We start from the raw sequence: 25,931 nt of genomic DNA, 5'->3' as shown, positions 1-25,931 counted from the left end.
ATGGGGACTGAGAACTGATGAGCTAGTATAAGAGACACGGCACAGCTGTGAGCTTGCTCAAAGTCAGTGGAAGCCTGGACTTTAATAAAGCTGGAGTCATACTCAGCCCTAACGAAAAGAGGCATGTTTCCAAAAAGCAGCCTAAGTTGGTTAGAAAATATAGAAAAGTGTCTGTGTTCTGTACTTGTCAGCATTCATATGGAGGAGTTGTAAAGGGCAAACAATGTTCTGTGCTAGTCTGATGCTATCTGTTATTTTTGTGCACTTAATTAGTTTGCCTTTCTTGACCTTTAGATTAATTTATAGCTTGTTTCAGTGTTGCACATCCATGCAATATATTTAAGCTTTTAGGGAACTGCTTTTCCCTTGTGTCCTGCTATTATGTCTGTTTAGACAACATAATTGTTCAGTTTTCCACTTGTATTGTTGTGAACTGTTTATTTGAAATGCAAGTCAAGTAAGTGCAATGGGTCAGTCTCTTTATATTCCCCTGGGTTTGCTTTTTAGAATATTCTTAGACTCTTTTTTTTTTCAAGTTTGAGTCTCCTGCTCTGCAGTATTAGTTTGTATTTTTAAAAGTTAGGTCTACTTTTTGATCTTCTTTTTCCATTTATAAAATATAGGATTTTGAGTTTGTAAAAATACACACACACATTTGGTTATGAGGTTTTCTTGGCAAAATAAATATATTGTGCTTGTATTCGTAGTGTGGGAAACTACGCAAGAAAATAATTCAGTGACACTAGAATTATTAGTTAGAAACCTTAAGAACAAGCATAGTATATTTGGAAATGACTTACTTATATTAAATATGTCATGATAAATATCAGTCTTAGTACAATAAGTCCAAATACAAAAGTGCTGTTATAACTCTAATTGCTTCTTGCAAGTCCAGGCAGATGTTGAAATGGGTGTAATATGTAGTTTTATGATTAATGACAGATGCATCCATTTGAAGGACTAAATGTTTTCAGGTGTGTAGTCTTCAGATACCAGATTTTCGGAAAAACTTAGTTTCTCTACTTCTTAATGCAATTCCCTGTACAAGAAGGCTTTTTTTTTTTTTTTAAGCATCCCACTTTTAATATTAATTTATTTTTACAGATGATACGATGGTTATTGAGTGTGTCAGTGTAAATCTGAACCTAAAAATAATTTCTAGCTGTTTAGGAAGGCCTTCTTAGGTATTTGGAACTGTGTCATGGCTTTGTTTACTTCTCTGGTTTATTTTTGTACCTTTTTTCCTATTTGGGATAGAGAGGTGTTCACGATTCCTCTATATGAATGAGTGCTGTGTGGTTACTACTGGCATTTTTTCCTATAGGGCTGTGAACAGAGAATGCTGATTTGAGCATTGTACTCCTGTTGGTAGTGCTCTTGTTCCTGACCAGTTCTGCCTCCTTAAATTTATGCCCCAGATGAAAACTGTAATCTTCACAGACCCTTTTTTATGCCACAAGTGATGGTATTCTGGTAGTGTACAAGGAAGAAAATGCTGATTAGAAGCATAGAAGGTTTTAAAGAAAAAAACTTATTTCAAATACCAAAATGTTCTTGACTAAATGTTTATGGAAATTTCTTTTAGTCCATAAAGTTGATGCCTTTCATTGTTTATTTTTACCCATATGCTGAAAACTTGAAGAGTAATTTGTATCTTAAATGGCTTGTATCTCAAAAACAACTTTGCTGAGCTTTCTCAGTGTTACTGCTTCTTTCTTAAGTCTTTTGGAAAAGAATTTTAACTGAATAAAGGAGTATTTGTGGTAGTGGTATGCACATTTAACATAAATATAGAAAATGTTGGTAACCTTCCATCATTTGAAAAAACCTACCTTTACAAGTAAACACAGGTGCTGTAATGAACTCGAAGAAGTGACGAGTCACCTTCTGGCTGCTGGTCCTGCACTGGTAGATCCATCTGGAATGAGCAGGCATCTCCAAATACTTGGCCAAAACAAGTAGATAGGCAGCTGCTTATTCCCACAGCAGGAACCACTTTTGGAGAGTTCTGCTTTTTCTGTTTATAGATAATAAGCATGAAAGGCTGAAGTGTAAAAAGTTGCTATTACAGTTCAGAATAATTCCTTTTGAACACTAGTGTGTTTCTTTGTGGTAGCAGTTGACCAAAAGAGCAACACACTTCATGGAAGCTACAGGCATCTGTTTAGGAACATTTAATTAAGATGTAAATTAGATTTGAGAAAACCTAATGAGAAGGGGAAAATACTGACAGTAAACAAACTCGGCTATTGATTACAGGACCACAGACAAACATACCCATCTTGGATTTTGTTTGGATAGCTGGTCCTGTAGTAGAGAGACTGGGTATGCTGGCAGGATGTAACTAGGTGATAATAGGGTTGCAATGAACATCTCAATCTCTGCTGTGATGTAGGGGTGCTAAGTGTGATCGAATTCATAAGCACAAGACCCTCTGGAAAGAAGTATTTTCAGAGGTGTTGAGGAGGGTTGAGGGGTGGGTGAAGCAGAGAGCAGAGTAAAGGAGTAGATGGTGGTAGTGTCAGAACAGAGGGAGAATTTGAAGTATAAGTAAAGTTATAATAAAAGTGAGTTTGGTTCTGGTGATGGAAATTCAGGTTAAGGAAGACTATCTAGAGGAAACATTTAGTTCAATATAATCTTACTGCTTTTATTTGAAGGTTATGTAAGTGACTTTTACTGCAGTGCTTTCTTCTTTCCTGTCTTTCATCCTCCCCTGTTTAATTTGGTATTTATCTTCATTTAGGAGGGTAGTGATGACTCTTCTTGAGAAGGCCTTAACTTCTGCAATACACTCTATTTTCTCCACACCCTCCCCCTTACTTTGAAAGCCACTGTAGCTTTCCTGTAAACATGTACTGTCAAATGACTAGGGACACTGACTTGTTTGCAACGTTAATGTGCAAGACTTTACCTAGCTTTACACAGGAACAGGAGAGACTTTGAAAGTCATGTTTGTAGTTTGGTTTTATGCATATAATTATCAACAGCCTTAGATGTTACATCTCTCCAAAAGGTATGCATACAGCTGGGTAGAGATGACCTGGACTAAGTTACTATTGTAACCCATTATTAGTCATTCACATAACAAGTGAAATTGCTTCATGCTTCCTGCAGCTTTGAGCTGTTGCTCTTTGGGGCCCAGTTTACTCTCATGAAGATGGGTACAGAACTCTTGTTGCTGTTTCATCAGCTTGGTTTTGAATATGTATTGTGCTGCTATGTTGCTTTCCACACAGGGTTTCTAGTTTCTCTATTAACTGACCATGTTAAAGGTTTTCTAACTATCACCAGCATGGTTTGTAGAGTCCAGTACTTTGTACTGTTCTAATATTTTACTACTTTGAAATTAATTTGGCTTTCAAAATTTTGAATAACTGGAAAATACTATTCTATGGAACTTTATTTCTGTTCATTCTATTTCTATATCAGGTGTGCTTTTCACAGTGAGTAGTGTGTCTATAGATGTCATTGAAGTTAACACATGGCTGAGTTTTATATACAGAGGATAGAAACACTATATGTGGTTATTTTTCCCTTTTGCCTTCTTGGCTTATAGTGCTGTGGTTTCCAGTGTTAGGCTCCATGATTGTAATTGAAATGTGATGCTTCCCAGTTTCACTGTTAGTTTTAAGTGCCTGTTTATACCCTGAATATCCCAGTTTTTCCATTACCTAACTGTACTTTCTGTTTTTAACATATTTAGCTGCTGGGAAGAACTGATGCTAGTAAGTTTGTGTTGAGTTTGACAACAGCAACATGTCTAAAATATTTGTCAACTTTAACGCTGGGATAACTTAGGTCCAGTTGAGAATCTACATAATTGGTTAGGCTTACAAAAGCATACAACTGTTGCAGTTTAAATATGTTTGTATTTTGGGAGGGGTGGTGAAAAAAACAGATGTGCTACTTAAAATTTCTACAGTATGTATGTGTGAGAAGACAGGGAAGAGGATTTTTATGAGTTAGGATGAGAGAGTTCATTAGCGCTGTCTTCTGAAATAGTTATGCACCTTGTCCTGGAAATTAATATTAGCCAAAGAAGAGGCCTTAACATAAATTGTTTACGCAGTTTGTATTAAAGGGACTTTTGAGGTTATTTTTTCTAAAAGGGATTTTTAATGGAATGACTGTGAAGTTTTAATATAACCCATTATTATAGCTTGGCTGTAAAATATTAAATAATACTTTGATTCAGTGGCAGAATGTTAGCATGATCTAGGTTGGTGTTATTGGTGCTTATTCTAGAGGGTGTTTTTAAGTCTTGTGCTAATGCTGAAAAATATTCTTGAATCCAATTTTAAAGGCATTGCTGTAGCCTGTAGAGGTTAAATAAAAATGACTTGCATTCAGTTTTTGTGGGGTTTTGTGTGTATTAGTAGGTATAAAATACAGTACCCTGAGCAGAGGTATCTTTTACTAAGCATTGTGAAAGTGTCATCGCATTTTAAATTTTTTTCCCCATTTACCCAGCAACATAAATCCATTCCTATTAAGTACACAGAAAGGAATGTAAAAGCTAATGAATTAATATATTCCTTTGAATTCCTGCATTAGTTTGAACTAAGTTTTTGCTGTTGGTGAGGTTAACTTGAAGGTAGTTTTAAGTGGATGAAGTATGGAAGCAATCTTTGGAAGGGCTATAGAAGCTGATTTTTATCTTCAGCCGAACAGTATTTAGCACATGGAATATGTTTTGGGAAGTTTTGTACTTTCTGTTATATCCTGGATTTTTTTTTTCCTAGATAAACAAGTCTAGGCACCAAGCTTCTGAACCACTTATGATTTCTTCATGACTTGGGAACTAGCAGATAAAAGTGGGTCAACCTCTTGCGCAGGTCTTAAGCCAGGGAGGAGTCCTGAGAGGAGACCATAGATGTAGGGAAATCATAGCTGTGGGAGGCTGTGTCGATGAGTAAAATCAATCTGTAGTCATCAGACATATTTATCATTTTATCCTAAGCTTGAGTTTAGTGTGTCATGCTGTGTATAAGGCCGGTTGGATTAGAGTGAACTTAATCTACCCACAAAGCTCAGAGTTTTTTAGAAATAGTTTTATTTAGTGTGCATAGTCTGTTATAGGTAACATACTGTTGACACAAATTCAAATCAGGTGGATTTATTTGCTTTTTACATGTCAATGGGATAATGGAGTTGTTAGAGCAGAACTGCTTGTCTGTACTTGTATTTCTTGCTTTTTATTCCTGCCATCCTTTCCATGAGTAAACAAAAGTAGTTGCCAAGTGGGACAGTAGGAGGATGTTTTTTAGTTGTCTTGTGGCATTTCAGTGGCCATTAAAATATTTCAGCAGCGTGGCAGCAGTAAGAGGCGGGTGTATGATGCTATGTTTAGCTGTTTTCTATTATAGAAATTAAAACCCAGAAGTGCAGCACTAGTACTTTTCTGTAGGTAGTAATCAAGCAAAACACCAACAGTTCCGTTTTCAACTCTTAAACATGTTCTTAGATGTATTCTACAAGGTGGTGTTACCCAGTGACCTTTGTTTTCTCTGTGCTGACTCTTCTAGCTAGGGAAAAGGGCACGTTCTCTAAAATAGCTGAAAGAAGTGGAGATGGTCTTCATTATGTCTGTAGCTGCTTTTTTTTTTGCGTATCCTTTGAATCAAAATGCTGGTGCATGTAGTAGCAGTAACTTTCTTGTTTTAATACTGATGCAGCCACTTCGTTATTTCCTTCCATCCCTTATTCTTGATCTTTCATTTCATATACAGCATAGTAAAATGCTGTTCACTTTTTTCATTGTCACTGTTTTGCTCCTCCAGATTTAGTTCTCCGTATTTTAAACATTAGTATGCAGTCAAGTGGGAGGAAATGATCACTTCTCTGCTTTGATGCTTTTCAAGTGGAAATCTTGAACCTGTGCTTTTGTGCTCGGAAGTGTGTTAAATCAAGGAACATTATTAAGGTCTGTGGCTTCTTTCTGCAAAGGATTTCTGTGGTGGTTCCTTGCTGCTAAAACTTCTTGTTCTGGAAGATGTTTAGTTTTTTCGTAGTGGGAGGACATCCTTGGCACAGTCTTATGGGGCCTATGCATACACTAGAACTTTGAAACGCATTCATAAATGACCTGGACAAGGATGTAAACTATGAGGTGGCAAAGTTTCTAATGGTGCTAGTTTATTCAGGATAATAGAAAAGAAGGCTGACTGGACCCAAGCCTCTGGCTTGGAGGAGGATCATCTACAGTGTTGGTTTGGCTTACTTAACAGCTTGAAAACCTCTGGGCAACTGGTTCCACTGCCTGGCCCTTCTCATGGGGGATTTCTCCTTAGAATCATAGAATAGAATAGTTAGGGTTGGAAAGGACCTTAAGATCATCTAGTTCCAACCCCCTTGCCATGGGCAGGGACACCTCACAATAAACCATGTTACCCAAGGCTCTGTCCAAGCTGGCCTTGAACACCACCAGGGATGGAACATTCACAACTTCCCTGGGCAACCCATTCCTGTTCCTCACCACCCTTACAGTAAAGAACTTCTTTCTTATATCTAACCTGAACTTCCCCTGTTTAAGTTTGAACCTGTTACCCCTTGTCCTATCACTGCAGTCCCTAGTGAAGAGTCCCTCCCCCTCATCCCTATAGGCCCCCTTCAGATACTGGAAGGCTGCTATGAGGTCTCCACGCAGCCTTCTCTTCTCCAGGCTGTACAGCCCAACTTTCTCAGCCTATCTTCATATGGGAGGTGCTCCAGTCCCCTGATCATCCTTGTGGTCCTTACCTGCAGTCTCATCCTCCCACTGAGCACTGCTTTCAAGAGCTCAGCTCTGTCTTAATGATCCCCTCACAAGTACCAGCAAGCTACTGTCAGGTCCTCCTGAAGCCTTGTTGTACTTAGGTTGAACAAGCTGAGGTCCTTCAGCCTGTCTGCACCAGGCAAGTGTTTGAGCCTTCTGACATCTTAGCAATCTTCCTTGCTGCGATTACCAATGTCTTTGCTGTACTGGAGGCTCAAAGCTGGATGCAGGAGCTACATGTGACATGATGAATGCTGACTGGAAAGAGATAATTACTTCCCATGATTATTGGCTTTGCTTCTGGTAGTATAGCCCAGGATGTTCTTTTGAGCATTTGCTGCCACAGCACGTGGATTGTAAGGTGTTTAACATTGGGCAATGCAGCTATATGCTTTTTACCTAGCATAAAATACAGCTGTATTTCCTGCATAATAGTTGGGAAGAATACTGTGCTATGTCAATAAAAGCTGTTGATCTTTCTGTACACAAAAACGCATCTTTTAATGCACGCACAAATTACAGTTGTGAAAGATGGTTATATCTTGTGCAGAAGGAGGAGGGGAGAGAATCTTCTGCATTTTGAGAATGTTCTTTCTTGGCATGAAAGTGTAGCTCCAGCATTTGCAACAGAAGTTGCTTTACTAATCTGAGACGTGGATTTCAGTGCCAAAGTTTTAAAGATCATCCACATGGGCAAATTAGTGTCAGCTGTTCTTTAATAACTGTCAGTGAGATAAGTACTATGTAATTTGAGTTCGTTCAGACCTGCTTGTGTTTAATGCTGGGCTCTTCAGTGCCAGCCCCTTAGAAGCACATAGTTACAAACTGAAATGCATGCAGTTTATCTCCAGCTTCATTCTTGCAGGAACTGAGAGCTGTCTGGTACGGATCCAAGGGTATGACATGGATCATACTTTGATTACTTTGGATAACAGATTCAAAAGTATGACTCGATGGAAGAATTGGGTACAAGATACTTAAGAATGTAGTGCCGTGCATCTCCAGAAGTAGCCTTTCTTGGCATGCCTAGTGTGTAATCTAAGCAGGAGCAGAAAGCGCTTCCTTTTCAAAGTGAAGATTAAGAGCTCCAGGGAAAGACAGGTTTCTTTGCTTGTCCTAGCAGATGTTGTATTTAGCCTGTGCAAAGAGATGTTAATGAATTACATGCTCCAGGTTTGAAGACTTAATTTGCTAGGGAGCCCCTAGATGTAGCATAGGATCTATGCATTTTGTTTTCAGTTACTGAGTAGTGTGGATGGGAGAACATAAAAAAAGACATTAAACTTATTAAGAATTGGTTTGCTTGACTGTTTGGCTATAACCATATAAAATTCTGTCTCTTCTTAATTTCCTTTATATTTTGATTCGGTTGATCAAACATGGACTGAGTGCATTTCCTGTACAATGTGGAACGTACCATAGTTGGGTTTAAAGTAGCTTCCCAGGAACAGTGCAGCTGTGGTAACAGATCCGCATCTGCTTTGCCCCTCTGTATAGTTGGCATGAATTTAAGAAAATAAATTTTAAGAAAGGAAGCTATTTTATGTATGGTAGTTTCTAAGTTAACATTCTCAGACAATGTCAGAAACCCTGACATTCACTGTACATTCTCTGCAGTGTCTTCACCGACTCCTCAAATCAAACCTGGTTGAACTACAGTGAAAAACTTGCAGTGAACTCAGGATTATGAGGAATATAGCTTGTTCTAGATTTGCTGCCTTTGTAGCATCCTTAGCTTTTGTCTGTCTGCTCGTACTGTAGAGATGGGTGATGGCATAAAACACTGCTTTCTGGTTGAAAAAATAGCTTGCAGTATGATCTGGATTTTACATGATATTCCAATATTGGCTCCCATACTGTCACACATAATAGTTTTCTGAGGAAAGTCTGGAATTTAAAGAATATAAGTGTCTTTTTCACTGGAGATATCAATGTAGCTTTATCTGCGGTGTCTTGTTTTTGATTAGTGCCCTATTTCCGTATGACTACCTATCCTTTTTAGTAAGTGATCAGAAATGGGAGCTGACAGGTGATTTCGGGTGCTATGAACATACGTATATGTGAATTTTCCCTCTCCTAAAGGTTTTTTAAGAAAGTCAAATTAGGAGGTAAGAACTGTATTTCCTGAAGCAACATCACTGTTCCTGGAGTTTTTCTTTTGCATCTGCCAGGGTCTATATCCAGGAAAGGCGCTGAAAAGTATTTTTTAAACTAGGGTTAGTGTGCCTTAGAAGAAGAGCTGTAAAGTGAATAAGAAAGTGGCTGGTAGCATGTATGGCCATAGGTGTTGCATTTGGGCCGAGGGGGAAAAGCTACTTTTCAGTTTCCTTGGGTATCAGTATTAAAAAAATATCTTGCTTAATTTAGGTGGAAATAAAGTAAACAATTCTGTTGTACCCCTCCCAAAACCAGTCCTTTAGGAGATGTAGTCAGTCCGGAGGAGGGTTAGAGCATGGTGAAGAAAGGACTTGATTACCCTGAAGTAATAGATGCAGTGTGAAATTAAGGTGTGGTTTTTAAAAGACATGGTGATGAACCTGAACCCTAAAAACAAGTTTCTACTGTAACTTGAGAGGTGCTCTGCTGGAAGCAATTGAGGACAGCATGGAAGGATTCAGTGTTTGGAGGATAATGCTAAGTTATTAGCATGATTCTCAGGTGAATGTGTTGAAATATATTTTGGTGATGGATCCTGGCTGGACACCAGGTGCCCACCAAAGCTGCTCTATCACTCCCCTCTGCAACACGACAGGGAAGAGAAAATATAACAAAAGCTTCTTGGGTTGAGATAAGGACAGGGGGTGATCATTCAGCAATTTTCATCATGGGCAAAACAGACTCAACTTGGGGAAATTAGTTTATTACCAATCAAATCGGAGTAGGATAATGAGAAGGAAACCAAACCTTAAAACACCTTCCCCCCAGCCCTCCATTCTTCTTAGGCTCAACTTCACTCCCAGATTCTCTACTTCCTTACCCCCAGCAGTGCAGGGGGATGGGGAATAGGGGTTGTGGTCAGTTCATCACATGCTGTCTCTGCTTCTCCTTCCTCCTCACGAAAGACTCCTCACACTTTTCCTCTGCTCTATTGTGGAGCATCTTACATGGGAGACAGTTTTCCATGAACTTCCCCAATGTGAGTCCTTCCCTACAGTTCATGAGCTGCTCCAGTGTGGGTCCCTTCCGTGGTGTGCAGTCCTTCAGGAACCGGCTGCTCCCCCATGGGTCCCATGTGGGGTCACAAGTCCTGCAGCAAACCTGCTTCAGCCTGGGCTCTTCTGTCCATGGGGCCCTGGGTCCTGCCAGGAGCCTGCTCCAGAGGGGGCTTCCTGTGGAGTTATATCATCCTTTGGGCATCCCTCCTCATCCAGTGTGGGGTCCTCCATGGGCTGCAGGTGGGTATCTGTTCCACCGAGACCCTCCATGTGCTGCTGGGCACAGCCTGCCTCGCCATGGGCTGCAGGGGAATCTCCACTTCTGTGTCCGGAGCACCTTCTCCCCTCCTCCTGCACTGACCTGTGTGTCGGCGGGGCTATTCCTCTCCCATTTCTCATTCCTCTCTCCTGCTGCTGTTACGTTCTTTCCCCCCACTTCTTAACTATGTTATCCCAGAGGTGCTACCGCTGTCACTGATGGGCTCAGCCTTAGCCAGCGGTGGGTCTGTCTTGGAGCTGACTGGCATTGGCTCCTTCAGACATGGAAGATTTCTGGCAGCCTCTCACAGAAGCCACCCTTGTAGCCCTGCCCCTAACAAAACCTGCCATGCAAACCCAGTACAGTTTTCAGTACAGAAGGAAAGGCTTAGTGCCATTACGTATAGCCATAAGACCATACCTGGAGTATTGCATTCATGTTTGAGAAACATGATCTTAAGGCAGAACAAGTACAAACAAGGGCTGTATGTTTTCTGCAGTACAAAAATATCCTGAAATAGAGCATTATGAGGAGTAAGAACCCAGGATAGCAGTGTGACATGACAGTGGAGCTTACTCTTTGGCTGTCATGAGCAACACATTCCTTTTCCCCAACTTAACTGAGTTCCACTCTAAAAATAGTTAGAATGCTGGCTTTTGCTGTTCCCTTTTGAAAGCTCTTCAGAATGCATGGCTAGAAACACTTCAGGATCATGAGTTGAGATTGAAGGGATATTTCTGAGTTTGATTATTGTCTTGTTTTGGTTGTTATGAAAGAATTTTAATTTATGAATTACCTTTTATTAAGATCCTAAAACTTTCACTGATTAGAATTTGCTTTTTGCTGATAACTTTAAAATTATGTGATTTTTCAGCAGTAAACTTCATGAAATATTTACAAAACTGTTCTCAATTCTGACAGAAGTAGAGGGATAATTACATCAAGATATATAGTTACCCCTTATTGCTGAGTTGTGAAGTAGCTACCATCTAAAACTAGAAATACAGCATTTGGCAGTTCATGTTACTGGACAGCTTTCATCTGCTGTGACCTCAAAATATCTCATATCTCTGTGGTACCTTGTAAGTACAGATCCACATTGTAACTTTGTTATCACAGATAGAATAAAGGTCATCTATTTTATTTGAAGATACAAACAAGATTGTTGTAATTTTTATTCTTGTTTTAAATATAGTTAAACTAATTTTTGGCTTAATTTTATCTTTATTTGGGTCTGGCAGATTTATAAAGGGTTTTACTGACCTGCATGTATGATACCTGATTTTCAAAAGTGGATGCCTAAAATTAGATGCCTCTCTCTGTAGCCTTGGTCGAGTTTTCAGAGGAACTGGAAACTTAGAGAAGGACTGTCTTTCAGCACTGGCATTGTGTTTTCTGATGCTGACAGGACAATCTGTATCAGAGTACTCTGAAAATCCAAGGCTATTCTCAGTTTATTTTGTTCTTCCAGATTAAAAAATATATCAGCATATTTTTTAATTAAATATTAATTATTAATAGATTTTTAAAAATAATTCTTTATCAAAACCTTTTTGAAGCATCCTCTGGAAAGTTGGAGTGGTGTACCCTGTTCAGATTCAGTAGTTGAATTCAGAGATTAGTTATGAAATCTAATTTTCAGCATCTGTATTTTGGGTATCACTGCTGTGTGTTGCCTGAACAGAGACTGAGCTCTGTTGCCCCTTGCAGACCTGTGGCTCTGTGATACTTCTGGGAGACCTCTGTAGAGCAGTTGTAGGCACTCAAATGCCACACTCAAACACTTGGCTGCACTTTGTTGTTGGTTTTTTTTAGCTAGAATGTCTGTCTACACAAAAGAAGTAACTCTAATTTATTTTTTATTAGTATTCCTTTAAAAGTATGTATTGATTGAACAATTTGTTTTTCCCCCTTCTGATTCTGCTGGTCTGGATGCAATGCGCTTATTTAGATGTTAATTTTCAAAGGCTATCATGCTACCTTTGCATTTGTTTTTCCCTTTCACTTAGGGTAGATTTTCCAATTTTAAGACGGTGAGTTCTTAAAGGCAACAAATCTTTAAATGACTGACTAAAGAAATAGATCAGGTGCTTCCCAGTGAAGTATTTGCAGTTTCAGATCACAAATGAGGTAAAGCTCAGATGGAAGTAGAACATGTTTAAGGTGCTACTATTATGAATTGCAGATCCAGGCAGGGCCAATTGAAATAAAAAAAACCCAAACCTTATACAGGTAATATGGCAAACTCATTTAATAGTAAAACCTGCTACAACAGTTTTACCTAATTCAGTTGGTTAACTGCTGTGTGTTAAGACTTATGAGGCGGCTACTAGTATTGTGCATAAGCAAAAGTATCTTGACAGTTTGGGCTGCTTCAGGTGGCTTCGCAGCCTCTCGGATACAGGTGATCTGTTTTCTGCAAGCTAAGAGCAGAATACACCGCTGTACTAGAGAACTCTTCTCTATGGCTGTTCAGGTACTTGCGGAGCTCAAGGGCCACAGCATCATGGAATGGGATGCTTTGTTCTTGTTCCATTTCTGACTCATGTTTTTAATAGGTTTCAGCAAACAAGATTGAGGAAGCAGTGTTGGGTACCTCATTCAGATGCACATAAATTTTTTGCTTCCCTTTTTTCCTGGTGCTTGGTCCCCCCCTGGTGGTGAGGTGTTGTATTCTCTTTTTTTTTGTTTCCCACAAAGGCTCGGAGGGTTAAACCTGTCTTCTTGTTTCACTTCTTTTCCCTGAGATTTCCAGCATATATGTAGGTGTTTGGAATTCTAGTGTGAACTCTCAGAAACAGCTGGATGCAAGTCATACTGGGTTCATGACACATCTGACCTAAATAAGCCACCTGCCTTATGAGGAGGGAAATTGTGCCCTTGGCTTCTGACTGTAAAGGAAACATTGTGTTTGACTAGCCTGCACTTGAGCATCCACTGTAGGCAGATAAGTCTCTCGTTTGTGGTGTTGCTGGGAGTTTGTTTCAAGACATGATGGAAATAGTAAACATAACTGCTTTTTGTTTTTCACATATGTTAATAGCTTACTCCAAAATAGATCTTCAAGAGCCCATTGTATAAAATATGATTACCCTTAATGTGCGAAGGGGGTACAAAGCATGATAACTTTTACAGCACAAGTGGATTTAAACTTCAAAAAAGAACCCAACCCAGCCCTTTCCCAATCACACTGTAAAGGAGGGTTTTTTTTTTTTCTTAATTTTAGAGTAAAATTTGCTGGCCATATAGTTGATCCCATACCTGTTACTGTAATTGAACTGTTCTTGTGGGTTTAACTTTCTGTTAGTAAGATATAAAACATAATGATGTTGACATTTGCATAGAATACACTTTTGTTGATCTGAATTAAATTTTAAATTGTTGATACTTGATTTTCTGTTTATTCTTATTATAATACAGGGATTTTTTTACAACCTAATAAATGCAATATTTGTTTTATTTGTTTTTTCCCTAGATCTGTTTTCTCCTATTTGCTGTTCTCTACATAGTTTCCTACTTCATAATCACAAGATACAAAAGGAAAGCAGGTAAAGTACAGATTTTTTAATATATTAACAATTTTGTCTTTCAAGTGAATAGTTGATTCTTTTTCTTTTGGCCTCCAGAAGGAAAGCGGAAGAACTAGTTCTCTGACCAAAAGTGTTTCTCAGGCCGCCAGACTGATCTAATTCTATACGCTGCTCTCTTGCCTTCTGTCTGCTCCCTTTTTCCCTGAGCCACAAGTTCCCAACACCTTCTTTGTGCTTGCTCTGGCACTTCCCACTTCAATGTTCCTTCTACTGTCGCTAACCAAGGGAAGAAGTGCACTGAAGCATCTCGGAAAAGGATCAGTGGGTTCTGTAGCTAGCACTCTGTGATTGAATGACAGTGGGTGCCTATTATGGAGGTTGTATGGATGGCCACAATCAGTTTTTCTGCTTTGGCTCTAAATCTAAACTGTTTAGAGAGGCAAGAAAGGTTAAAATTTCAAGTAGATGTTTCTGCTTCCCTTGCCTTTAGATCCTCTTGTTCTCCTTTTATTCTGGAAAAGCTGACCTGAGTATCTTCAGGCTGTGTTTTAGCACAAGAATCAAGTTCAGAGCTTTAGCTGGTAAAGTGAAAAAGTTGTCAGTAATACAGAAGGGAAGTATTGGATTTCTTCTAAACATGCCTTGTTTCCTCAAATACAGTTGCTTCAGTGTTCTTAACTTGTTGCTCATGACCGTACCACCCCTTGAGATAATCCTGTATATGTTTTTTTTTTTTCTTTGGAAATATTGTCTGAAACTACTCTGTAGCAGCACCTGTTATTTTCTTCTATGTTTCTTCTAAAGACAAATAGCATAAAAATCTGTATAAAATGTCAGAATCTTTCACTCTTCACAGCTTATATCACCCTTGGCGCGCGGTAATAGTCATGGTGGAGAAGCATTCTTATGCATGACAGTCTTGGCACTTTGAACTTTACTGGAAACTGTTGATTGAGTTGTAGTAACCTGTGTTATGATCGAACTGAATTCATGTTTAAAAAAGTAAACTCTTTAAGAAATTTAATAACTTGAAAAAAATGTACGTATCTTTGAACATGGAAAGTAAGGAAGTTGGGTGCTGTCTTCTGATCCTGATACGTATTTTGGATACTACAAGGCTGCTACCACTTGGAGATAGGGAAGAACAGGGAGGGGGAATGGATTTGGCGAACACTATTGGATATCCAGGCACTTTTATTACTCTCTGGTAGTTGATGTTATCACCTAGTGAGAGGAGCTGTTCTGCAGCTGTCCTGACTTTATGAAAGTTTTGTGAGGATTTACTAAGGTGAACTTTTGTAGCCTACTAGGATCTTCCTGAGTTAACACATCTGGAACTCTTTCAGGACAAATTGTTTGTTGTTTCTACAGCAGACACTTTAGCCAGAATGATTCATAAGAGCTCTTGATTTAGTCTCTCAAAGCAGCATGAGATTCCCGTAAAACTCCAGAACAATAACCCAATGTACTTTCACAGAAGAATTTCAAAATGGTGTGATGTTAATGGCTACATGTTTATTTCAAGTGTGTGCATGACTCTTAAGAACTTGAAATGCCTGGCTCTATTTATTCTTAGATTTTAAAATACATTGAGTTACCACTCACGGAAAACCTGAGAGACATAAAAGATGACTCCAAAGTGATTTCAAATGTTCAAATGCATACGTTTGTGTACAGATGTATCTAGAGAAGGGTATAAAGGGTAAATGAAGGCTATGTTATTGATTAGCCTCTGAGCTAAATGTTGATTTCAAAAAGTTGGAATAATAATTGAGGACTAAGTGAACAAAAATAAACTAAAATGGGAAATACCAGAGGGGAAGCCATGAGGTTTTAAATCCAAACCAACTCTCCTTCTGCCCCCACCAAATCCCTAGGAGTTGGGATGAATAAAGGGAAGCAACCAAGGGGTCATCACTGGTGTTCTAGGTATGCTTTCTAGTTTTTAAAATGGTCTTAATATTGGAAATGAAACTTCTGGTTAGGCATTTATAGTAGTTGGTTGGACCTTAGAACTTTCCTGCAGTAGCTTGCTTGCTCTCTGTGGTTTCAGAGATGCCCAAAGGGACAGTTTGTAGCAGCAGCCATGGTAGTAGTAGTCTGAAAGCTTGTTTGCTGTAGAGCCCTCTGGAAGATGTTTCCAGGAAGTTTTGATCTGCATATTTAAATAAAGTGAAAACTTCATAGTTACATTGATTTGAAAGGAGCTTCAGACAAGCAAAAAAAGAAAAGAATGATCTCTTTTGTTATGAAAATTTGCAAAATATTGATGCTAATAAATTCTTTTAGTAATTCTAAACTTTAATGGTAAATTAAAATTGGGCCTATGTATATATATTTTAGCTTGAGGAAAGATGACTAAGTATTGAATATAACCTGCTGTCATTTAATTTTCAGATGAGCAAGAGGATGAAGATGCCATCGTTAACAGAATATCGTATGTATAGCTCTTTATAGCAGATTTTTTCATCTGTATATATTGTTGTAATAGGAAACTTTTATTCTTGCAAATAAGTAACAGTATATTATAACTGTGACAGCAAATAGATTGCTAGAGGGCAGAAGAAAAAGACTTAATCAAGTGGTGCTTTGAATTGTGAAAGGCATGACAAGAGGCAAGACAGCTTGGTTTAGGGCTTTTTTTTACCCGTGGCTTTCCTGATAAGCATGATGTTGGCCAGAATATTGCATGAGCACCTGACACAAGAGGTGGAATTCATGCATGACTTCTGCACCTAAGTTTAGGTCTCTAAAATGTAGTGTTTATATGGGAGGCAGTTGTCTTTAAGTTCTCACTGTAGTTGATGGAAGTCCTGTCAAGGGAGGCAGTGGATCCTGGAAAGAAAGTTATCTCACCCTGAAGTAGACATCTGTATTTGATCATTTAAAATACAAAGCTTAAAACAGGGTAACAAATGGAAGACAAGCACTTGCCAGACCTCTTGGTCTGCCAGCAACTCATCTCCTCTTCCTGTTCCTTTGTAAAGCTAGATGTTAAACTGTCTATTATAAATATGTCTGACGATTTACAGAATACCTGTGAGCTGTTGCTGCCCTCTCAGTTACATGATTTGGTAAACCATGTGGAGTTGCTTATTTCAATGTTCTTAGCTCTTCTGCGGTGGCACTGTCATCCCCTTGGAAGGAGAGGTCATTGAGTGTTTTATTAATTTGTCTTGTACCCTGGGAAAGTGCCGAGAACATTGCAAGCTGTTCACTTTTAGTTGTGCATTTGTGTCAAGCTTCAGAGATGTACGAAGATGATGTAAATCTTAGGCACATGTCTCTCAGTAGTGTCTGATAACAATCTTTTATATAAAATTGAAATAGTTATTGCCACAAGATATACTTCAGATCTAGAGACAAATACATGCTTTTGCATGCTATGAGGAAATGTTTCCCTCTCAAGTAGAGGAGCATCTCCGCTGTGTTTTTAAGACTACAGGGAAGGCTCTTCTAAATTGAAGATTTTTGTAGCAGCTGTGGTCTTAGCCTCATTCTGAATGTTTTAATATTCAAAGAGTCTAAGAATCTTGTTAACTGTTACCCCACTCGCATACCTATTTTCTAGCTTAGCTTTAAAATGCATCAAGTATCAGTTGTAAACACTGTTTTAATGTGAAAGCAGAGTAAGGCAGGATTAGCACTTCCACTTCGCTAAAACTGTTGTTATAAATACAAAATGCTTCTTGTTCTTTTGGCCTAAGCTTTCTTGTTCCTTAAGTGTGCATGCTGTTTCCCAAAAGCCATAAAATAACTTTCAAACATATGCAGGTGGATATTTCTTTGTGTAGCTTAATTGTCAGGACTTACTGGGGAGAAAACAAAGACAAAGTGCTGTATCACCTTGAAAGGCTGTAATGTGTTAGGCTTCATAATTCTGTCTTAGAATACTTAAACATCCTTAAATAAAAGAAAGAATACCTCAAAATCATGTAAGAGTATTTTTTTTTAAATAAAATTAGTCACTCAGACTGTAAGTATTGTGTGAATAAACAATGGATTTGTACACTTTTAGTGGAAAGTAAGATTTCTGTAAGCAGCTTACTGACAATCCTGTTGTAGGAAGAATCTACTTAAGTTTTATCTTTTTTTGTTACGGAATTTTGAGAATTAATTTTATTCTAGCATTGGGTTAGTTCTGTAAGAATATAATTTTTAATTTTTTTTCATTTTGAAGAACACAGTTCTATTCAATGCCACAAGATGGCATTTGATATAAGTTGTATTTGGGATCTAAAAAAGAAAAAGCTGAAGTATTTCTGAGAATTTTTCTGTATTGACTTCACATCTATTAGAAAACCCGAACCTATGAGACACTTGAATAGCACTCACATTTTAGGAATTACAAGCTGCCCTGATTTCAAAATGTGTAAAAAGAGTATAGATAGTGATTTTTTCTTTCTTTTTTTTTTTTTTTTCCCATTCTGAGAGTGTGTGTAATGAAAACTGAAATAGGAGAGTTAAGATATTCCTTGAACTTCAGTAATTTAATGTGTGTATGGCATTGGAATTGAATGTATGCAGGTCTCGGAGAGTAATTGTGGTAGCTGGTAAAAACTAATTATTTTTACTGGATTCTGTAAACTATTCGGTATTTGAAATATGCTTTTTAGAACTGAAATATTGTGGAAATCAGTTTCTCCTGCCCCTTTACAATGTAAGAATGTGTTGCCTTCAGACGCTAATTAGCAGGTAGGCTAACGACTTTTTTTTCCCCTTGTTCAGAGCATGTTGGTGGTAACAGTGGTGCATTTCTTTAAATTTCAGGCTGTTCTTGAGCACCTTCACTCTAGCAGTTTCAGCTGGTGCAGTCCTGCTTCTACCTTTCTCAATAATCAGCAATGAGATCCTGCTTTCTTTTCCACAAAACTACTATATTCAGTGGTTAAATGGCTCACTAATTCATGGTTAGTACTCAGCATAATGTAATTAAAATGGATGTCTTCATTATACATGCAAAGATATGTTCTTATTTTCAAACTAATAACTCTATTTTAACCTAAGATGCTAATTGAGTTTTTAACATGTTATTGGCTGGTTTTGCTGCTGTGTGATTTATCACAAAAGTCTGTCTTAACTGTTTTGTTGTGTGTTGGTTTTTTGTTTGTTTGTTTGTTTGAAGAATTATGCGGACTTCATGGGATTAAACCAAATTCACTGTTATAAATATTAGTGTAGAGTAAAAGTTACTAGAAGCTAACTTAAAAGCACACTGTCCAAACTTCTTCCTCATGTGTTAAAGTGAGATTCATAAGGCTGTCTTTATGATGATACATGTAAATTTATTCTCAAAATAATTTGTTTCATGAAACTTGCTATGAGCATTTGGGATTGGATAGTTAAACTGCTAATGATGTAGTTGTAAATAAGGAAAAGAATAGAATATAAATGTATTGAGTGTGATAGAGGTGCAATAAAAATAAACTCAAGGAAAAGATGCAAGAAAAGAATATCACTCACACTTTCTGCAATGATGCCTTGATGTCAGGCAGTGAGTTTTGCATGCCTTCCAATATTGGTTAACATGCCTACAACTATGATATGTACAATTTATACTAATATTTGGAAATAATTTGGATACTTCCATGTGTCTAAGGGAAATAACTGATGGAGACAGGACAGTCTTTAGTAGATTTGGCTTGAGAAGGGAGATAGTACCTCTGCTATAAAACAATTAATCTGGAACAAATAATTTACAAGCTAATAGTGCTGTCCTTCTTCTGTTCTTGTGAAGAGAGAATAATTAGACTCGGGAGGATTTTTCTCTGAAAAGTGTACACTTTTTGCTAAATATTCAATAATACAGAGAACTAATGAATTTCATGATCTCTCACTTGCAAGAGTGTGGTGTTTGGTGGTTTTTTTAATTTGTTTTAAACAAATGTGAATAGGTGAAGACAGGAAGTAATGCATGTTGTCTGTTAACCTTTCTGAAACTGGTTGGGTGTTTTTTGTGCTATCTGGATGGTAAAAGAATTTTTTTCTTTTAAACCCATGAATAAGGAGGGGTCAACTGGAGGTGTGACCCTGACCAGTGATAGAATAGTTTTAAGACCTCTGAAGTGCGAAGAAGGAAAACAGTAGAATAAAGACATTAGATCTTGAGAGAATAGACTGTCCTCTTCAGTAAATGTGTATATGGGACCTCACTGGAGAATATCCTGAAGACAAAGGATGCCAGGACAGATGTTTACTTTCAAGGATAACCTTCAAGCATGATAATGGGTACCTTGGCATGCAAGAAAATGAGCAGGTGTAGTAGGAGATTGACTTGGCTTAATAGGGAACATGAGCTCAAAACCAAAAAGAAAGTGTACAGAAGGTAAAGTAGGGATGAACTGCCCAGAAGGAGTGTTGACATATCACCTGGGTTAATATCCTGGTGTGAAATTAGGGAAGCCAGGGCACAGCTGGATTTGTAACTGGTGAGGGGGTTTATATAGAGCCAGCTTCTTCTCTGGTATGTGCAGTGAGAGGCAAGAAGCAATGTTTGCAAGACACAAAGCAACAGCTCTTCACAGCAGGGATGGTTGAACACTAGAAAAGGTTGTCCAGAGAGATCTAAACCCTTGAAAGTTTTTAAAACTCACCTGACTAAACCTCTAAGCAGCCTGATTGCACCTGCAGTTTAGCTGTTTTAAGCAGCAGATCTGACTACATGACTACAGAGGTTCTTTCTAGTTGAGTTACTCCCTGATCTGCTCTGTCACACATCATGGGGGATTGCTAATTTGGTATGAGACACACCATCTCCTACATTGGAAAAAAAACAGCCCAGCGAGTCTCATTTTTCACAAGGATTTGACTGCTCAGATTTATATTCTTTACTCTCAAATATGAAAAGGAATATTTATGGAAAATAACCCTTCCTTCTGTGTCTGAATTGATTTTGGAAAAACGACAATCAAATATTTTAGAGGGAGAAAATTTACATAATAACTGAAGAAACTTTCATTCTGTCAGTTGCGACAGCACTTGAGAAAACTTGGGTTAATTAGGAATTTGCTGGTAAAAATAGCTGTTGCATAGGAAGGTCTTCAGATTTCCCAATGACCATCATCTTTTGATTTTAATGGGACAATCTTTTGAAAGTGCCACTTTATGCATACACAGTATTACATATATTTCATAAGTCAAATAGTAACTGCTAGCAAGGGAATAAATTCAGCATCTTGTTATTTCCAAGTTTGACTCAGTACTGCAAAGCTTATGCTAGGGGTAGACATAAATGAACTAAACCAAGATTCACCACAGTTGCTGTGAAGACTTCAGAAACATCAGTGGATTTTGGATATGACGACAGGTTTTTGCTACTGCAGCTTGACAAAAGTTTAGTGTGCCTTATTTCAAAGCCTTACCTTAGGGAAGGGCTCCCTCATGTGGTGTTCACTGGGTTTGCACAATAGCACTGCACTGCTCTGTAAAAAACCGTTCCGTGTAGTGGCAATACCTTTTTGAAGTTATTTATGAAATATCTGCTCAAATTTTGATAGCTAATAGTTCTATCACAAGCAGTCAAGTCCAGAAGATATTCATATCTCCATAATACTGTCTAGCATAGGCTTCATATACGGTTTGCATACTGCTTTGCAAATATTATCAAATGGGAAGATTTGTGTTGCTTTACAATACAACACTTTAGTTTTGCCGGATTTATCAATTACAGATGTAGTCTGAGGTACTTGAATGTAGTATTAAGGGGTTTTATATTGTAGACTGCTGCATTAGTTGTGGCATGTAGAATAATAGAAAATATATGCCTCTAATTTTTGAAACTACGCGGAAGGCCCATATCCATGTCCAGAACAAACACTCTCATATAATGCATGTTGAACTAAACCCAGAAATCTTCTGACAGCTGCATGTTCACTTATGCTGTTGTTGGATACAACCACCAGGTGGGGGTAAAATGCAATGAAACTGCCAGGAGTAGAAACCCAGCAAATTGCTGAAGGTCTGATCTGTTTGCCAAAGACTGAGAGATTGTTAATTTTTATGTTTTATTAACTTGTTTTATGGGGGATATTCTTAGGTCGCTGCAAATGCAGGAAAAAAAAAAGTAAAATATTCCAATAAGCTGCTTAAAGCTTTTTTATATGTTGATGTCTTCAAGTCTCTCTCATGTAATTTTATGATGCAGTGTAGTGTGAAATAATTATTTTTCTGGGTCCATTTTAATTTGACTTCTGAAATGTCAAATTAGGATAAGACACACGTCAGGGGAAGAAGAGAGCCTTGTGTGTTCCTTACTTTGAAGAAAGTATATGTGTATCAGGAGGAGTATAGCACTGTCCTTACCTCTCATAACTTTGCATGTATATTTTACCCCTGTAACTTAATATTCTGTAAACGTGGTTCCTATCAGCTGCTAATGTGTAAATTTCTGGATTTCTTTAAAAAACACCACAGATGTGCACCGCTCTCCCCTCTGTTAAAATACTCTGCGCATACCATGCAGCTCCTAAGGACTGTTTTACATTGTAGATCTACATGTGATACAGCTGCTGAAATTAGGACAACCAGGTATTTGGCTTTGTGTTAGGTAGCTGAAGGCACTATTTGTCCTCAGAGAAAATAGCTGAAATGAGACCCTTACTCCATCTCATAGTATTTCTACCCTGACTCTTTTTCTGGGAAAAAGACACCCCAAAACCAAATCAAGCCAGCAACCAAAACCAAACGCAGACTATTTGAGTTAGTGTACTCCTGGTGAGGGCTGTTAATGACATTCTTGCTGATGTTGCTATGTGTGAATGTTTCTTGAATGGTAACTGGAGCTTCTTGGCTAAGCAAATTCAAAAGGAAAAATCCCCCTCTTTGTTAGCTGCAGTTTAGCTACCTTTAGGCAGTCTGTTTTCTTTAGCCAACTGAGTATTATATTTCACGCATCGTTTAGAGTTTTCTTATTTTGTTTTCTTAAGCTTATTGGGCTAAATTTGGGTCCTGGTCCTATTAATTGCTGAATTAGATTTCTTACCCTGTCTTTCCTCCCTCTGTTTTTGTTTCTTGTTGAAGTTTAAATAATTTCCTTGAAAGAAAAAGGAAATAATATGGTGAAAGCATTTTTAAGGAGATGTAGGTGAAGGTAGCTGCAAAGTATTTTACATTTGGAACTAAACACAGGAATTTCTCTCAATAGTGAATTCCCCAGACATTCAGTAAATGTCTCTTTCCTCGCCTATTCTTTCTAAAATGGATGATTTCAAAGAAGAAAATGAACAAGCCTATTCATGAGAAGAAAGAAATAAACAAAGCTGTTAGTTCAAATTTTCTTATCATGAGGGATGTTCTCTTTTGGATTTCAGGTGATACAGTATAGTCTTGTGTAATTGTGGAAATGTGTGTGTTTTGGGAAAGGTGGCCTTGTTTTCTCAACTATAAAATAAAAGCTGTGTTTTTGGGATGCAGAACATGTGACACTAGTTGAATCTGTTAGCTGCTAAATTGCAGGTAAGCTTCTGCTTTTAGAAGGAAGAAACTGCATCCTGCACAACTTTTAATAGGATGATTGATGATGGGTTCATGTTTAGGCACCAGAAATTGTCTGTTCAGAAAGTGTTCATCTTAGATCTTAATAGAGCAGATACCCTTAATGGAGATTAGTTATCACTTCAGGTTGTTTTCTAAACCTTTTCCCTTCCTGCAGACGTCACATGTGTCTTACAGATGTCCTAATTTTAGTCACTTCTAGATTTTTCACCTAGATCACAGAATGGTTGAGTTTGGAAGGGACTTCTGGAAATAATCTAGTCTGACTGCCCTGCTCCCAGCAGGTTCAGAGAAGGCTGCTCAAGACAGTACCCATTTGGGTTCTGAATATGTTGAAGTGTGGAGATTACAAAACCTCTATGGGCAAGTTGTTGCAGTGTTTGACTACAGTAACAGTGGAAAAAGTTTGGGGTGTGTTTTGGTGTGGATTTTTTTTGTTTGGGGTTTTTTGTTTGTTTTTTTTCCCCTTCCCCCCCCACTCTAATGTTTCAGTAGGTTTTTTAGTTCATGCATATTGTCTCTTCTCCATTCACTGAATACCACTGTGAGAAGTCCAACACTGGTTTCCTTTCCCCCTCTCTCATCAGATACTTATGTACATTGTGTAAATCTCCCTAAGTCAACACTTTTCAAGGCTAACCAGTTCCAGCTTTCATAGCCTCTCCTTGAGTGACAGGTGCTTCAATCCTTAATAATTTTCATGGTCATTTGTTGGCCTTGCTCCAGTATAGCCTGTCTTGTATGGAGGAGCCCACAGCTGGATGCAGTTCTCCAGATTTGTGCTACTAGTGCTAGTAGCTCTGCTACTGAGCAGAGAGGAAGGATCACCTCCCTCAAGCTGCTGGTAACACTTCTAATGCAGTCCAGGATGCTGTTCACATTTGCTGCAAGGGTATGCTGCTGGCTTGTGTTCAACTCCTCTAAGGCCTTTCCTACAAGGCTGCTTTTGGGATGATTGGTCCCCAGTGTGCTGTCAGTCCATTTGTTCAGCTTCCTGAGGGTCATCTGAGTGGCAGGCAACTGCTCGCCATCTTGTATCTTCAGCAAAATTGCTGAGTGTGCACCCTCTTCTGTCATCCAGGTTATGAGTGAAGATGTTAAACCCAGTATTGTCCCCCTGGGATATACCACTGGTGGCTGGCTTCCAGCCTGACTTTGTATTGCTGGTCATAACTGATTGATCCCAGAAACTCAGCCAACTTTCAGTCCAAATCAGAGTTCACTTACTTAGCCCATACTTCGTTAATTAGACAATGAGGAGATTAATGGGAGGTGATGTTTAAAGCTTTTGATCCACAAAATCCACTGATCTCCTCTTGCCCACTAAACAGTTATCTCATCATGGAAGGCTGCTGTTGGTGTTACTGTGATGGTGGCATTTGTATGTTGCTCATGTTAAAATCCGTGATTTGCTTGAGTTTCTCTTGGAAAAACTATGGAAGCGAGTACACTGAATTTTGGGAGATTCACTGATAGTAGTAGAATATCTTTGTCCTAAAAACTCTGTAAATGGCTAACTAAAGAGCTTTCAGTGGTATGTTGTGGAAGTAGTCCACCTGAGCTTGCAGCCTGGCTCACAAGATTTCATACATTTGCTGCTATTCTAGTTGGTATCCAATTTTTGTTTCAAGATTGTTATACAAAGACATGATTATTTTTCAGACCTATAAATAACTCTGTATCATAAAAATCTGTCTTCTGTTAGACTTGTATGTATACTACATTGTTTTATGTAAGGGGAGAAATGGGATATTTTTAACTTTTAAAGCTAAAAGCCTTAAAATTTTTTTTCTTGTTTGTTGCAGGCTTATGGAATCTTGCCTCTCTTTTTTCGAATTTATGTTTGTTTGTATTGATGCCCTTTGCCTTTTTCTTCTTGGAATCAGAAGGATTTGCTGGCTTAAAAAAGGTAGGAAAATGCTATTAAATACAAAGTAATTATGGTACGCATTCAATTTTTAGCTCTTGTTTCTGATGAAACTACAAATTTGGGAGGATTTGGTGCTGGAATGTGTATGCTTATGTGAATGCGTATATATGAGTGAATGTTTTTGCCTAAGCAGGTGAAGCGAGTATTTGGTGTGTGGCTGTGAGTAAGCTTAGGGGAAAAATGAAGGTCCTTGAAAAGCCATTTATACTGAGATGGAGGAAATGACTGAATTTGTTTCTTTAATAAAATATTTAAATCAAAAATTTATTTTTTGAGAAATGATTTGTCTGGGATGCTAAATGGAGAGAAGGTTGAATAAAAACACTAGAAATAAAGTAACAAGAGAAAGCAATACAGGCTTCTTGCTAATGGGAAGGGTGATTAAGTAACAGATGACCTAGAGAAAACAAGCTCGACTTGTGAATTTTAAACATTAACAAACATCCCCCAAAAGTTCCAAGTGTTGTCAGGATTAACAATAATATGTTAAGAAAACTGTCATAAATGGGTAGAGAATAACTGAAAACCTTAAACCTAGTTCTATGTATTATACACATATATATGAAAGGGCTGAGTATTTCAGCAAGGCGTGGAATTTGGCAAAGCACTTCCTGAACAGTAGGATGATAACGATTATATTAATACGTTAACTAAAGAAATATAATGAAAATTGCTATAATGGGAAGAACAGCAAAATGAATTTCAAATCGTAAATATCAAACTGTCTGGAGGCCAATTGTACCACATTTTCATTACTCTTTATGATCCAAATGATTACATTTTTGTTTTTTAATGATGGTGTGCTTAA

The 25,931-nt window shown here is 38.1% G+C and overlaps 1 protein-coding gene across 3 annotated transcripts in view; it reads left to right on the top strand.

Moving 5' to 3' along the window:
* The window catches only part of LMBR1 (limb development membrane protein 1), a 78,461-nt gene that overhangs the window by 3,608 nt on the left and 48,922 nt on the right, over positions 1 to 25,931 (top strand). Inside the window, exons 2-5 of one of the 3 annotated variants that reach the window (XM_062621484.1) lie at positions 13,647 to 13,719; positions 16,099 to 16,138; positions 18,472 to 18,611; positions 24,999 to 25,102. In XM_062621484.1, the coding sequence (XP_062477468.1) occupies positions 13,647 to 13,719; positions 16,099 to 16,138; positions 18,472 to 18,611; positions 24,999 to 25,102 (357 nt within the window). Of the gene's footprint in view, positions 1 to 13,646; positions 13,720 to 16,098; positions 16,139 to 18,471; positions 18,612 to 22,353; positions 23,155 to 24,998; positions 25,103 to 25,931 lie in introns of those variants that run through there. The other 2 variants (XM_062621485.1, XM_062621486.1) reach the window with 2 other exon arrangements.

The sequence above is a fragment of the Pezoporus occidentalis genome, unplaced genomic scaffold (assembly GCF_034315485.1).
Source record: "Pezoporus occidentalis ecotype Australia unplaced genomic scaffold, CSIRO_AGI_Poc_V1 ctg23, whole genome shotgun sequence".
NCBI classification, from domain to species: Eukaryota; Metazoa; Chordata; class Aves; order Psittaciformes; family Psittacidae; genus Pezoporus; species Pezoporus occidentalis.
Note: the sequence above shows the minus strand (reverse complement) of the source record. Positions and strands in the feature narration are given on the sequence as shown.